This window comes from Macrosteles quadrilineatus, unplaced genomic scaffold, assembly GCF_028750875.1.
Source record: "Macrosteles quadrilineatus isolate MER2022 unplaced genomic scaffold, UCM_ALF_1.0 Scaffold_4__1_contigs__length_99947679, whole genome shotgun sequence".
NCBI lineage: Eukaryota > Metazoa > Arthropoda > Insecta > Hemiptera > Cicadellidae > Macrosteles > Macrosteles quadrilineatus.
In genome coordinates, this window is record NW_026542597.1 from 49,179,468 (window position 1) to 49,195,730 (window position 16,263).

A 16,263-nucleotide genomic window follows, 5' to 3' on the forward strand; every position below is an offset into this window, starting at 1 on the left:
GATGCCCTACTGCTGCCCCCCTATCATGGGCCTTCCTACATAAGGCTGAGCGAAAAATCCTTTGTCTTTGAATGATATGTCAGACACTTGATTATTTATTTTGAACGTTATAATATTTTTTTTATTTTACAAATTGACACAAGAGTGAAAACAATAAGGTTTTCGCTTGCCAGACTTTGTGGACACTACTTGTTGGCCTGGTCCCCTACCTTTATAGTGTGTGTCATATTTACTAATAGTAATTAAAAATTAGAATTTACACTTTTCTAAGAAATTTGTGTGCCAGAGAAGCCATCTGTGTAAAGACATTGGTTAGTGAGCCGTTTGTGGTTTATTGATGCTATCAAGAAGAGATTTAGGGGGTTTACGGGTGCAAGGAAGAGGAAAATTCCCTCGCATGGAATGAAGGAAGGGGCACAATCATTTCTCGGGCCCATAGCGCGTCTCATGCAAACTGCGGGTCTGCGACACGGCGGTCAAGATAGCCATGAGTATAAAGATGATCGACAGGGAGTACCTACAGCCAATGTCATCAGCCATTGTCTTGAGGGAAGAGGAAAGTGCAGTGAGGGATGATAGGTGTTTTTGCTCCAGTAAGGCAGACTACAGAGCAAAATTATAAGTGCAGAATTTCTTTTGTCCTAAGACGCTAGGTACGAGCCCGGGATTTTTTTTCACATTACTTCAGGTTAGGGGTTGCGGCATTATCACTTAGATAGGTACTCTAATACTTTTCAACGAAATGGGGACCATACAAAGTCTGTATTTTAAGCCAAGTATGAATGGAGATGAGTGTAGGATGAGTGGCGCGATCTTGTAGTCTTGTAAGTGACTAAGGCCGACTTATTCCTTAGACACAGCTGTTAATTAATAGCCCATACAGCTAATGGCAACTAAATTACCTTGTTGTTACCGTACTATTGAAGTACATGCACATTGTAAATGATATCTCTTCATTTTAACACCATAGATGTTTGTAATGCAATGTTTACAAAAGTAACAATAAGAAGTGTCAAACTGATTAACATGTACTAACAGCTGACTATTTAGAATAGAGTAATATAACAAGATTATGACAGACCTAAATTTTATAGTGGAATCCGAACCACATTTTTGCCTTTTGGTATTAGCGAATTGGTCTAATTATCAGGATAGTACTGCAGATAGTCGTAGTACTAAACTAGTGCGGACATTAATCCCCACTAGGGAGTATCGTATCCACAGTGCATGCCTATAAATATCCACACTTTGTAACCTCCTAGTAGCTGGATTACAGGACGTCGCCACCGTCCCAGTCCAGATAAAATCCATTGGTTATATGGCGGGATTTGAACCCGCGACCTTTTAGGGACCGAAGTCCCTCGCTCTAACGACTAGACCAGCTTGCTCCCCAAATAAGTGCAGAATTGGAAATTTTTAATTTATTGTAACAGGTGTGGTCAAAGTGGACATTTAGCCAGAAACTATAGCAATAGACAAAATAATTAAATATAGATCGACAGCAGCGCTGCGGTTAGCATATATTCTGGGCATCCATCGCTATAGGAGTGCCATGTAGTTTCGGCGAACACCTCTCTGCAGCGTCAAGCACTAGCGAGCGTTGCCATGACAAGTTAGTGGTTGGAGCCAGGGTTACCAACTTCTGTAGAGTTCCGTGGCATTCGGGGAGTAGCCAGAGTAGGAGTTTGTTTTCTGCTATTAAGAAATAAGAAATAAGAAATAAGATATTTATTTTCCCATTTTTTTACATTAAATTGTTTACAACATCACTTATTACAATACTAGCCATGGCATGACCATACTAAGGATGAGAAACATACTTAAAAAATTTGTCCGTGTTATAAAAAATTTCCGGGGATTTTTTTTTTAAATGGGCTCTTTCAATATTACGGGATTTAAGAATTTTTACTTTACCCATATTATGTTTGGCAACGAAATATAACAACAAAGATCTTAAATATCAACAAAAGAAAAGAAATAAAATAAATGTAACAGCTGATTATAAACACACCTTGAACCAAAGAGGTTTTTTAATAAATTTACCTATAGGGAAGTAACTATTACCGTGGGTGGCACGGAAAGACCTAGGCCCAGGACTGATTTACTTTTTCATATGTCCGGATAAAGGCGGGATAAACTTGAATGAGTTCCCAAACCAGCATGATCGGACCATGGGAACGGGATCCTATATGGGGTATAAATTGGTTTTACTCATTTTTGACCCCCAAAACACAAAGTTTCACAGTTTCTCTCTAGACCTTTTTAAAGAGCTTAAAAAACAAACAATTTAGTATATCAAAGTAATTTTGTACGGTTATTGGTAATGGAGAAAATTTAGAAAAATGTAAAATTAAAATTCCCATTTTATTCTTATGGAGAATATTGTAAGATGTAGTTTGCTTGTTTATGGATATATTTTGATCAAACTTGGTAAACTTATTTATTTTATACTAAGCTATTAATATTTTATAAAAAAACACGCTTTATTAGTTTCCCTGTAGCAGCAAACCTAGGTACTCGTTAAACTTAACGTTATTTAAATAGATTTAAAATAAAGATTTGAAAATCAATTTAGGTAGATGGAAATTCGCTTAGGCGGCAGGTTTGCTGCGGCGGGGGTATTGTTTATGACTGGAGGACAGTGAGATGCTATCCTTACAAAACTGAAGTTAGCGTGTAACAATAAACCGGGCGGCACCAGTGATGTTATTGGGTACTAATTTATTACTTAAGAATAGTGTGTTTGAGATGGTCTCTTCAGGCTGTAAACAAGCATTTGAGTTTATAAAGAGTAAGCTAGATAATAAAGATATAAAGATATAAAGAGATATAAAGATAGATATAAAGAGTAAGTAAGATGATCCAAAGTTGCCATTACAATCAACTACAGATATAATAGCTCAGGTTCAGACTAATGGCTATAGGTTGTGTACTAAGCCAAGTCCAGAGGGATGGTTTAGAAAAACCAAGATGCTATTGCTTCCAGAACCTTTCTGTATTGTATCTAAAGCAGAGTTATAGGTTGTTCAATCATTGATAAGGAAGTTCTTGCAATTATTTATGAAGTCAAAAGATTCAATACACTGATTGATACACTGGAAAGGAAAGTTTACACTATTGTCAGACCATAAGTCATCTACTTCATGTGAGTTTTCTGAATTTTTAAAGAATAGTAAATTAAACATACTTTAGCATCCATCGTTCAAGTAAAGGATTAGAAAAGGATTCAGTCAAACAAGTATAGAAAAATTAAAATATCCTCTTTTGAGTAGTAAAAATGTTGAATTATCATTAAACAGGTTTTTATACCCTTATAAAAATTCTATTAATAGTAGTACAAATAAAACTTCTGCTAAACACGGAGGAGTAAGTTACAGAGAATACACGCTTATGGGATAAGCCTTCATATCTGGTAAGCTGTGCCGAAAACATACTTGTGATGTGCAAGGAAAGGTAGAGTGCAAGCACTATGCGGACATTCCTATCACACAGGCATAGGGTATTCCTCTATCGTGAATGTTGAACTGTTGGAGTACATGAGGGCAAGGAAGTTAGGAGGTGTTGGACTTTGCCCTGGACACCAGCACTAGTGCTAGACACCGCTTAAAAGTACCATTGAGTGTTTGATCCTCTGTGCTTTACTTCCCTGCCGTAAACCAAAGAACTGAAACCCATAGAGATCATTGAAATCAAAGAATTCATTCACAATAGGAGTTAAGACAGCACAAATTTAATGCAGATTTTTAAAAGAAAATCTGGTTCTATGATATGCTAATTTTAATATCTCTGGGTATATTAATGAACAGAATTTCCATGTATGGGGGTGGATGACAGACCTCACATCATTAAGGCGATACCATTTTTGGAAAAAATATAATACTTACCAATTTATAGTCCAGTCTAGGTAACACTAAACAAAATCACTAAACAAACTACCAAATTCTGTAGGAGGTCCAAGGTGAAGCATTTGTTAGATATATGATTTCAACTGTTAATAAAAAATTGCCACAACTGACAACTTTGTAAACCTAATAAAATGAAAGCAAGATTAAAGTAGTTGTGATATTTTAAAATTAAAAATTGAAAACTAAAATTGGATGACTTTTAAGTTACTTATTTCAAAACATGCCCCCTTAAGGGGGGGTGGTGCACTTGCCTAAAATCAAAGTATAGGAAATGGATTTAATATTTAAATTTAATAATATTATGTATTAGCTACCCTCCTTCGTCTACAATATACTATTTTTATTTGGTAGCTTCATTAGTTACCAAAGCATGTGAGTATTAACTTTAAAACACCATATTTGCAAACATATATCCCGAACCCCCCAGAGATTCGTTATTTGTTATGTATTGCACCTCCCTGTTCCAAATCCATGTTTAAAAGGAAGTAGATAAATGGAATATTTGTCAACAGCTTCTTCAACTGTAGACAATAGACAATATTCTTATTTGCATATTGGTAGAGAATTTTTACCACTCTACAATGTTTTTACCCATTTTACGTACTTTAATTGGAGGCTGAAAGCTACGTATTGCTGTCCATGCCAGCTGTCATTGTCATTTAGGGACCGAGCAGGTTTTTGCGGCCCTAGTGCCGAAAATCAGCTGTTCTCTTATTTGCTTAAAACATTAATGAAGATTTATCCACAAGCTGTATGCATTCAATATACTTGAATACTTGTTTTACTGTCACCTCTGCTTAGGCAATTACTTGTTATTATTTTTAATGATTCCTCTAAATATTTTTCCACATAACCATACAGTTGCAGTTATGTTGACTGTTAGTGTGCATATTGTATTATATTTTCTCAATTTTGTATAGTGTGGTGAAAAATAGCATTCGTACCACGGGCCAAAAGAGTTTTGCAGCTCTCTCGACTTTGTCTCAAACTTAAAAAATTATTTCGAGCCAGCAAAAGCAAATTTTGGCCCTAGGTACAAAATATACTGCAGTAGACTCCCTCTTATCCGGACACCTTTTAACCGGACATCGGTTTAACCCGACTACACTCGGCTGAAATGACACCTCTTTAACAGGAAATTCTTTTATCACCACATCGGTTTAACCGGACTAGATCAGCCGGAAGTGGGCGGTACTGAAATTACTGTTCTCTTGGGAAAGATTTGAGACCAATGATCACGTGTCTAAATACAATGCTCTCCTAAATTTAAGTCAAATACTGTATACAGAATGCATTTAAACGGTCCCTTTTAAAGAGTTTTCGGGGACGTCGGTTTAACCGGAAAAACCATTATTCGGACTGGCCTCGGTCCCGAGGAGTCCGGATAAGATACATACTGTGCAGCAAATTGATTTATAATTTGATAACAGGAAAAATAATAAAAACAATAGGTTTTACTTGTATTTATAATAATTACATATTTATATTACATAACACTTCATTTCACTCGTTCGACATTCATACAACTTAAACATTATTAAATAGACAATGGCATTTAAAATAACAGCTTTCTTTATCGGGACAGCATAAATTAACCAAACATAAGCACTAAGTGGGTTACGGTTTGTAACAACTCAATAATTGGCTTACCTATATTATCTAGGTTTACTTTCAATGCTTTTGTCATAAGAAATCATTGTGAACAAAGTACAAATGTGCGCAAGTGGTGTTACTCGCTAACAAGAGACTTTGTCAAACCATCTGATTGTTCAAATACTGAGTAAAGGAGCATTTCTAGCTCACAAATATACAAATCACTTCATGTATAAGTAGGATAGGTACACAAACAATAAAATAATAATAAGGGAACTTTATGACCATTGCGAGCGGGAGCTTGGTAACAAATACTAACATAAATATTCACAGTTTCATTATTTACAATTAGGATATTACATGATCAGTAAAACTTCATCGTTGAAGTTCCAGTAATCAGGGAATATCCAAGACTTGATGATTGTTGTTGACTAGCCTGACCTTGGAGAGATTGGCTTACTTGGATCGTTCCGACTCATCTCCCATCGACGCCTCAGGCCCGAGGTGAGCAAATATTGTACCAATGAGGAGATGCAACGTTCTTACCCCCATCTTGCAGCGAGGTGATACAAGGATTTGAGCAGTTCAACGGCGCGAGCGTCAGGATCCGAACCAAAGCTAGATGCTGATGGATTTTGTGGAAACAGATTTGGAGATCTTAAAAACTGAGGCTCAGGTTTGTTTGAAGCATCATTACTTGTGATTGTTTTAACATCAGGGTCCGTTCCTCTGTAGGATTTTGGATTTCTTGACCGAGAAGTGGTACTACTTTGTGTTGTAGTTGTTGAAGAACCTCTAGACCTGGTTCGTGTTCTTCCAGATTTTTTTGTTGTGCTCTTCTTATCCTCGTATTGAGTACTTTCTGTAATCCCTGCTGTTGTAGGTTCAGGTGCAGTTGTCTTCAGCAATGCTTGTATCAGCTGGTTCCTTGAGTCTTCAAAAGATTTATTTTCTTTTCCGTTGCGATCAGCCACTAACAGAAGAACAAGCCTTCTTACTGTGGTATTAGATTCAGCTTGGTTCATTACATTCATTAGCATATTAGCACTGGTTTCATTCAATTTGCCAAAGATTTCTTCTGCTTTTTTCTCGAGCATTTCTTCTTTGGCCGTTTCAAGAGTTACGTTTGGTGGTAAAAGGGTAGATGCAAAGGTGGAGAAGTCTTGGGGAGAAGATGCAAAGTTTTCATTGTTAAGAATAGTATTTATCAAACTCTCCGGGGTAGTAATATCTGCGTTACTAGAGGGTCTTGCATTCCACTGCCAGGAATTACGAAGTGATCCTCGGGGAGGAATAACATCTGGTAAATCTGGTTTGAGAGAAGAACTTGGATGATAAGTTGTAGCTCGTATTATTGATCTCGTACTTCCAGATGCTTGCAGTGGATGTTCAGTTGTTGAAACCACGTCATTAGATACAAGACTTAATCCCTCGTTTATTGACACTGGGTTAATATTGATATCTGGGGAGTACGTAGTTGAACGTTGAACATTTTGTATTTCAGGTGTGGAGTAACGAATAGTTTTGGTTCTTTCAAGTGTTACACCATTTCCTAAGTTTACATTTTGAAATGTTATTTCCTTGTTTGGTCTCCTCCTAAAGCTTGATATGTCAGATCGATCAGCAGTTGATGGTGGACCGAATCGAACGGACCCTCTACTTTTCATAGTTGTAGTCTTCTGAGTTGTAGTTGTTGGTTCTACCGGTCTGATACTATTTTCATTTACGTTTTGAACTTTCGAGGCAACACTATTCTTTGTATCGAATTCGTGCTTTGCCCCTAAGATTCTTACGTAGTTATCCCTTGATACAAATGACTGACTTCCAGACGCAATGAGTACCTTTTCTTGATCCGTTCCTCTTCCATATATTTCTTCTTCTGTTTGTATAAGAAACGGCTTGTGTTCTATTGAATCTGAACTTAAATGGTCACCATGATTATGTGAAGGGTCATTGCAGTCATTATGGTCCTCAACTAGTGCATTGATATCTTGAGCAGGAACAATACCCAACTGTTCAGGAATAGACTCTATATCAATTTGGTTTGAAGCAGCAGTCGAAACATTTTTGTTGGTAAAATACTCACTTTGCGCTTCATCCAATGTAGTGTCAAACGACGAGCCTTCTGTCACAAAAGTTGTTTCGGTTATAGGTCTTCCCGTTACAGTATTGGATACATCAGATCCATATGGTTGGTATTCTGAAACTACAGAGTTATTATGGAATCCCCCATATCTACCCCACCTACTTTTGTCCTCTTCAATCTCCACTGTTGGTAAATATGAATCTTCTGTAACAGAATCAAAAGTAACATTATTATTGTTACTCAAAAGGTAGTTTATATCAACAGCTAAAGAGGTAGGATTAGCAGTTGAGAAAGCTTGGCCTTCAGAATTTTCTTCTGCTCCTGCTTTTACACTAGCATCGGTTGATGGTCCCGTTGTGTAGTTTTCACGAGCAAGGCTATTAATTTCTTTTATATCCAAAGAGTTTATTTGAGATTGCTGATTTAGAACAGGTTGTTGGTTATTTGTAATTATCCTGGGACCACGATTTGATGCATCAGAAAAGTCTAGGACTTCGTCTTCATTTTCTTCTAAATTTTGTGTTAGATCAGAACCACTTGCACTCGTAGGTTCTGTAGGACGAACCTCTGATAAAATCCTTCTAAAAGAATCAGGATCTTCTAGATATGCTGACAAAGCTCTACTAAAAACCTGCGCCAACTCTCTAAGGTCAGTGGAATCTCTTAATTTTAACTCATCAGGAAGATCATCTACATTTGAAGTAAGCGGGATAAAAGGCTTTTTAGTTGACGACAATGGCTGAACAATACCACGACTTTGTTGAATGTCCAAATCATTTTGAACATCCTCTTTGATACCTTCATTTTTCTCTGTCAATGCTTCTTTACCAGCATCTAGGTCATATATATCATCCCCAGTACAAGGCATGTCGTCACCATGTGAATGTTTCTTTTCCGTGTCATTAAAAAGAGAGGCGTACGAATCTTTTGTAGCTTTTGTCAACACTGTCGAGATATCTTTGACAGCATCATCAGTATCAACAGTGGATTTAACATTATCAATTTCAGTCTCATTATCTGGGCTACCAGAATGGGATCTCAGCAAAATTTCATCTGATATTTTTGAAACTTGTTTAGGGTGTGTTTTTAATATATCTCTTACTTTACTGTCTGATTCCTCAGAGCCAGTAGATGAGAAATTATAAAGCTCTTCTGTGGATTGTGGAGGAAAAGTGTCTTCAGCGTTATATGCTGGTGTTGTACCTGAGTCTGCCTCTGATGTAGCATAATACAGAGCCAGTGTATGAAGTGCATTAGGTCCAGAAGAATCAGGAATCATCAATTTGCTTCTTGTCCCTTTATTTGTGTTAGAAGGTAGTAAATTGATCTCAGCTGGATCAATGTTACTAAAACTTGCCAGTTTATCTAGGCGGGAATCATCGTTGCTGTTTGGAACAGATGATGTTGTTTGTTTTGGTTCCAATCTAGTAACTAGTTTTTGGGAGGGAAATTGATCTGGACGATCTGGTATCGTTGGTGAATATGGTGAAGTCGATGACAACGTAGAGAAAGTAGAAATGCTTTCTTTTGTATTGGCTACAGAAGTAGGCGTATTTGAAGTAGAGTAGCTGCTTGTGGAAAATTGTTCATGTACGTTTTCATTCAATCCAAAATGCACATTTTCAACTTTGTTGCGACTATCTATTATCGGGCTAAAGCTCGCTAGCGTTGAAGAAGACTCAGTTGGCTGCGTTGCAGATTCCTGAGAATTTTTTGATCGTTCTAGCTCTACGTATGAAAATGACTTACTCGGTTTAAATTTTGCAGTAAATACAGGCTTTTGAGTGGTACTTGTAAATCGACGTTGTTTTTGCCTTTGTCTAGGGCTGGCTGTTGTTTCTTGTATTGAGGGCAACGTCGTAGGTGACGAAAACCTATTTACTGAGGATTCAACCACTAGGCTTTTTGATGTTGTAGCAGTTCTATTTCTATTAAATTGAACATAAGTCTTACTATTCTGATAAATGTTTGCTTGAGCCTGAAGCCTTCCATTCTGCCTTGTTGTTGGACTTTGCTCTGGAGGTATAAGGTCAGGACTCGGTCTGTTGAAATTCTTCTGTGGCACAAATGAGGGCGACACAGAATTCAAGTCCATACTTTGAGGTGAACTAAACTCAGATTGGCTTGGTGTATTAGGGGTGTTAATAGGAACGTCGGAGGGTGTTTGTTTTGAAGTAGCCACATTTTTTGTAGTTGAAGTTTGCTTATTGGATCTGAAAAAGTTATTTCTACCTGAACTTTGCCTTAAATTACTATTTTGAGACGATGTGGGCAAAAGACGACCAATTGGTCTGAAATTTCTTGGTGGTGAAGGTTCTGAGTTTGATTTAGTAGAAACGCCAGGATTGGATTGAAATGAACCTTCAGAAGACAAAGAAGAAACTGTGCTTGTTGGGAAGCTAAAAGAGTTCTCTGAAACAGTACTACTGGATAAAAAGTTAATACTTGTTTGAGGTTGTGGAGCCTTTGAGCTTAATTGAAGATCGTTGTCATTTGTCTGATAATTCGGTTGATTTCTCTGTTCAGTGGAGCCACTTTGTAACTGGGAACTTGGTGTGAAATAGTTTTCCTGATAAAACTGCCTTCCAAATTTGCTACCTCTGCTGCTGGCGAAAGAGGCTGTTTCAGACAGTATCTGTTGCTCGTTTTCTTCGTCAACTGGCTTGTTGGGCCTCGTGTCCTGTGAGTTCTTGTACTGCAGCTGATTTACATTTTTGGCTTCAAAATGGATATTCTCTACTTCAGGAACTGGAGTCACAAGTTGCTTTATTTGCTGTGAGGCCTGTTGCTTTCTTGCACTCTGTCTATTTTTGTAGTTGAGCTTAGCAGTTTCAAAGAATGGTGCATCAATATGAGTGTCTGGCTTCGGTGATGAACTCTCAATCTCTCTCTGAGTGGCCAACGTCTCTCCCTGCTGATCCCCCTTGTTGACCGCCCGTCCCAGCGCCTCCGCCCTCTGCTTGTACACTCTTTGATCCGCAGCCAACTGCTCTGCGCTCTCCTCGTATAATTCCACCGACTTGCCGCAGTCCACTCGGAACCACCAGTCACAGATTAAATGAGACTGTCGAAAGATTGTCCCGTTTGGACACAAAAACGAGATCTTCCGCCCCCCATCACAAATGTGGAACACCTGCAATCATATGCACAATATGTTAATTCCAAAACAATCAAATAACCAAGGAAACTTTTATATTGGGCTAGCGTTGTGCATGAAAAAGTAAATGTGTGCAAAGGAAAATTAAAGCAGCTGATAGAAGTGGTTTATGTTTCAACCATTGACTTTTGTAAACTAAAGAAGACATCCTACCTTTATCGACCAAAAAGGGATAAAAACTAACTTATAGCTTTGATTATTGATACAACCAGACATGCTATCTCCAATCCCCATATTCAAGTTGTCGCCAGTTTTTAATCAAAATCGTCGCAGTTGATGTGAGCCACTGACAGATTGTGCTGATCTGAATTACTAATTTCTGTCGAATATACAATCTTTTGTTCCAACTCAAACTCACGAAACGACTCGATGTGATCTATAGTAACTGATATGACCCATAAGCAATAGAAAATAAGGTAGGAAACAAAACTTTTTGACGCTATAGCCCATTCTGTGACTGGCTCACAAAACTTTTCCTTTTTTTTATAAAATTTGGTGACAGTTTCTGGTCCATATAGATAGAGTTTCTACTTCAGTTTCCAACAGTCAATGCTTACAGGTAGATATACTAAAGTCAGGTGTTTATAACATAAGGCCATTCTCATTTTTGGTTGCCCAGGATGTCCTATGCCATCATTGTATTTACAAATCAGAGTTTTATATATCTTCAATGTTAGCAGGATGGTAGGGAGTGAAAATACTCTTTTTTTAAATAAAGGTATTTTTTTAATATAAAGTAACTTCGGTGTTATTATTATTATTATTATCATTTAAGATGGGGACGCCACCTACCGTAGTACCGGTACCGTAGTTATTTAAGCGCACACAACCAAAAAGAAAGTACACTGTACGAGTTTGTAAGCTGACAGAAAGATGGTTGTAGATTAATAAGATAACCAGAGAACAATTCTGATAGATAAACAAGTTCTTGGTAAGGGGAAAAGCTGTAAAGGCTTACAATCAACAAAAACGTTTATATTTGAAGTAAATGTATTAACAATGAAATTTAAAGTTTGCAGGTATGAATAATAACAAATACCTATAGAGGACAACGTGTTATATTATTATTAAGCTTGTCCGCTGGTTCACACTTCAATAAATATCCTTCTGAGGATTTAACAGCACCGCTTATAGAATGTTTATACTTTCGCCATCATTGAAGTGTTTGAAAGAGTGGTGGTGGTACAATGTGGTCACTATACCATGAAATACGGATTTGCACAGTTCACATTGCATTCTCTCCCTCAACAAGGTACATTGAGTGACGCGAGGTGAATCTGTCAAAGGTCCAATCATGTTGTCGACGATCTGACCAGTCAACAGGGGGATTGCTGTCAATGGCAAGACAACCTGGTGATTCGGTTTGTCCATTTACCTAAACAGCATTCTCCTTTTGTCTGAAAAATGTTAAGGTGGATACAATCGCAATACTGTTCCTTTAGTTGGAACCAAGGGCTAGGATACACAAATATCAAGAAGTTGCAGTTGTACAGGCACTGTTTTCATCACTCCATGATTTTAAAAACGTGAGTCAATTTTATAAAACTAATGAAAACTCAATGTTGAAACAAAACCAAATAACAAACCATAATAAATGCAATGTCTGAATTCAGTATTGCGATACCGTAGCTTTATTGTTATTGCTGCATGACAAGCTAGTATTTTTGTGTTTGAAGTAAATTGCTACTGCCCCACATACTTTTTGTTTCGGGATTGTTTTAGCGAATTTCCCATATAGGGAATAAGCTATTACCGTAGTACTCATGGTAAGACCTGGACCCGGGACCGATTTTTTTTTCGTTTTGAGGTCCCTAGAGGCCAAAAACACCATCCGTTCAAATTCATATATATATATATATATGTGTCCGTTAGCGCGATAACTCGAGCAAAAACGATCCGATTTTGATGAAATTCGGTACAAACGTGTAAACCTACGTTTATTCGAACGAGTTCGCGAACCAGCATGATCGGACCGTGGGATCGGGGGTTTATGGGGGGTTTTATGGGGTAAAAATGGGTTTTTCCCATTTTTGACTCAAAATACATAAAATTTTGCAATTTCTTTCTAAACTATTTTGTAGAGCTTAAAAAAACAAATAATTTAGTATATTGAAGCGTTATAATGCACCTAATCGTTACGGAGAAAATTCCAAAAAATTGTAAATTTAAAATTCCCATATTATTCTTATGGAGAATAAGTAAACTGTTGTAGTTTGCTTGTTTATTAACATATTTTGCCCAAATTTGGAAAATGTTTTTATTTCTTACTAACTATTAACATTTTACATAAAAAAAACACTTTTACCCTCCCTGTTGCAGCAAACCTAAGTATGTGTTAAACTGATTTTATTTAAATAAGGAATGTGATATTTTTAAGGAGACGTTTTAGTGTAAATCCAATCAGGCAAATGGAAATTCGCTTAGTCTGCAGGTTTGCTGTGGCGGGGGTATTTTACATTACTTTAGGATAGACCTAGGGTTGCGGCATTATCACTTAGATAAAATCCATAGGTGATTTGATTGGATTTGAACCAGGGACCTCAGGGACCGAAGTCCCGCTCTCTACCACTAGACCAGCTTGCGCCCTCAATTGCCACACCTACTAGTGATGTGAGCTACTGGGGGGGGGGGGGGGGGGGGTTGGTGTTTGCTGGCTTTTGTGATGTTGATGTGTTCATGTGTTCAAATACCTGGCAGTCAGTGTCCAAATCAGCGTAGTAGCCTGGCTTCTTGACGGCTCTGCAGCTGAATGCAGTAGTCGGGATGCTTGGTAAGACTGGAAAGTCCACTCCTGGTCTTCCCATCACCCCTGAAGAACACAAACACACTTTAAATAAGCGTCGTCCAGTAACTAAGTACGGTAGTCAAAATGATATTTCGTAGAACCATATAGAGAAGCAAACCATATAGAGAATCTGTGATTCTGTTCTGTTTAAAAACTAGACTAATCCGTTAGGGAGGAAGGGGTTGTATTAAAAGATGGCTCAGCTTTGAATCCTAGAGGTTGAAACCTATCTATCTAAATCTATAAAAGAGGAAGTACCTATGTATATATATATATATATATATATATACAGATATTTTGATTTTATTTGATTTGATTCCTTAGAATTTCCTTTTTACATTGATATATAATACTAAAGTATTTTTTTTGTTTTCCCTAAAATATAAACAAAAGTATGAAAGCAATGGTGAGTGTTAGAATGTAATCACCTTTTCTTTTCATAGATTTTCCGAAACACATTTTATAAACCTTGGGGACACATATCTAAAAAAACTATAAGAGATACATCAAGAACCAAATTTTCACATCAAGTTTATATACAATCACAGTTCCATTTTCCATATAAAGGGAATTTTTTTTTTTTTATGCAACCTAAATTATGATATCTTTTGGTTAGAACAATTTAAAAAATTCAATATTTTTTCTATTTTGTATAAACAATCCATTTTTATGGATAATTTCAAAACCCTGTTTAAGGAACTAGCCAATAAGTTTATCTTTAAAATAAAATACACCCTGTGACTCTACCTCCAGTAGTTTTTTTTTAGAAATGCGTCCCAAAGTTAATATTATGTCCCTTACGGAAGTATGACTGCCCGTAAGTTCAAAGGAGAAATACCGATGATTTAATCCGAATTACCATTTGAATTCAAGTGACTACAATTTACTTTGTGTCTTGTTTTCGCAATCACCATTGATAAGGCACAAGGGTAATCCCTGACTATCGCCGGTTTAAATTTAGTAAATGCATGCTTTTCACACGGACAGCTGTATGTTGCGTGCTCAGGTGTTGGTAGGCCTAACACTTATATTTATACACCTAATGAAAAAACAAAAAGTCATTGTTTATCCCCTGGCATTTCAGTAAAATAAAATATTCTATTTTTTTATCGGTATATTTTTTATTATATTTTGTAAACAACAGATTACCATTTGAAATAATAGTTGTTAAGCGCAGCAATGTGCGCTGGGTACTGCTAGTAATGTATAAACAAATCATTATAGGTTCCAATTTTGTAACGTTTTATTTGGATTTGGTTTTACTATTGTTCCAATCGCCTTTAATTTCCGATTTAATTTCCAAATGTTCAAGTGCTAGAGACTGCATTTGAGCAGTTAATGTTTTTCTAGTTTATATATATATTGGCGATGTCTGCCTGTTTTTCCTTTATGATTAAATTATGAATCCGATTATGAATTTAGGTGAGTTTCTCTATTACAGTATACTTGGGAAGGTTTATGTCTTTTCCAGATCTTTAGAGCCCTGCCCCATGGGCTTCATAAGTTTTAATACTAAACAAATAGCACAACTATTAATTTACTGTTAGTTTTTGGAATGAATATCTATATATTAATAGGTAAGCATGTTTCTTTAAAACCTTTTTTTCAGCTCTTGTGCATTGCAGGGAAAATCTACGCATACTGTTAGAAAGATATTTGCCTGTAGATGTGCAGAATCCCTTAAAAATTTAAATAGGCTCAAAAATAAGCAGAAAAATTAATTTAAAATAAAAAAAAAATAACATGAGCCTTGTGGGTGAGCTATGTTGGTGACGAAATTTTAACAAAGTATAACAGAAAATCAAAACAAATGGATGAAATTCCAATCACATGTTTTATTTACAGCGTGGGGTGAAAATAAAGAGGTTTGCACATTACATACTTTTGGTCGAGTTTTCGACCACGGGGTGAGCTCTAGTTATAAGGAACAGATGTAGCTTTGACTTTAGAAAAGTATTGGATTAATATGCTAACTCCGCTCAATACCTATTGCAAGCAGACATCTGCATTGTACTCCTAGCTACAAGGTCACTCAATTGGAGACAAAATTCAGAAATTAAACTTTCCATCTCAGTACAAAAACTTATACAACCAATCGATTAGTTAAATTGCTTAGTCCGATAGAAAATAAAATAATAAAGTGGGAAAGCATGTGCTTAGTTTAGTAATGGAGTAATAGCACCTGCAATACTTTGTGACAGTATAACTCTGTCTGAGTGTCATGGTGGTTGCGTTGCTAAAAGTGTAGGTACTCTGTAATAATACATTGTTGGCAACTCTGTGCTGGCAGTGGCTGGGTAGAATTCCCTAACTGGTAATCCTGAACATGGCTACTTTGTTTCATGGTTATCATAACTTTGGCTAACAATAAAATCAATTTATGGCACTGATTTACACCATCTAAATTTATAATTAATAGGCCAAAGATAACATGAATTGTTGTCCAAAGCCTCAGAGGTGGCTCCGCCCCTGGTGTCGATGGTATCCCTGTGTCTATCGTTAAAGACAACATTTCCTATCTTAAATTTCCATTACTGTATATTTTTAACAACAGTATTCTTCAAAATTGACGAATAGATCTTTTAATAAACATTGTCTAATTCGAGGAGATTTATTAACATTTTCTCAGTACTCAGTAGAGTCTTACTGTCCAGGTAAAAGTCTGGACCACGCCGGTTAACTTTTTAACGCATTGCAGTAGGAAAACCAAACTCGGCACATTAGGCTATAATGTTAG

At 36.7% G+C, this 16,263-nt stretch overlaps 1 protein-coding gene across 1 annotated transcript in view; it reads right to left on the reverse strand.

Moving 5' to 3' along the window:
• Window positions 1-5,422: 5,422 nt before the first annotated feature.
• LOC128991612 (uncharacterized) overlaps window positions 5,423-16,263 on the reverse strand; it is a 104,490-nt gene continuing 93,649 nt past the window's right edge. The window contains exons 5-6 of the mRNA XM_054414646.1: window positions 13,432-13,550; window positions 5,423-10,717 (exon numbers count right to left, since the gene is read on the reverse strand). Coding sequence (XP_054270621.1) covers window positions 6,041-10,717; window positions 13,432-13,550 — 4,796 coding nt within the window. The 3' untranslated portion in view covers window positions 5,423-6,040. The remainder of the gene's footprint in view (window positions 10,718-13,431; window positions 13,551-16,263) is intronic.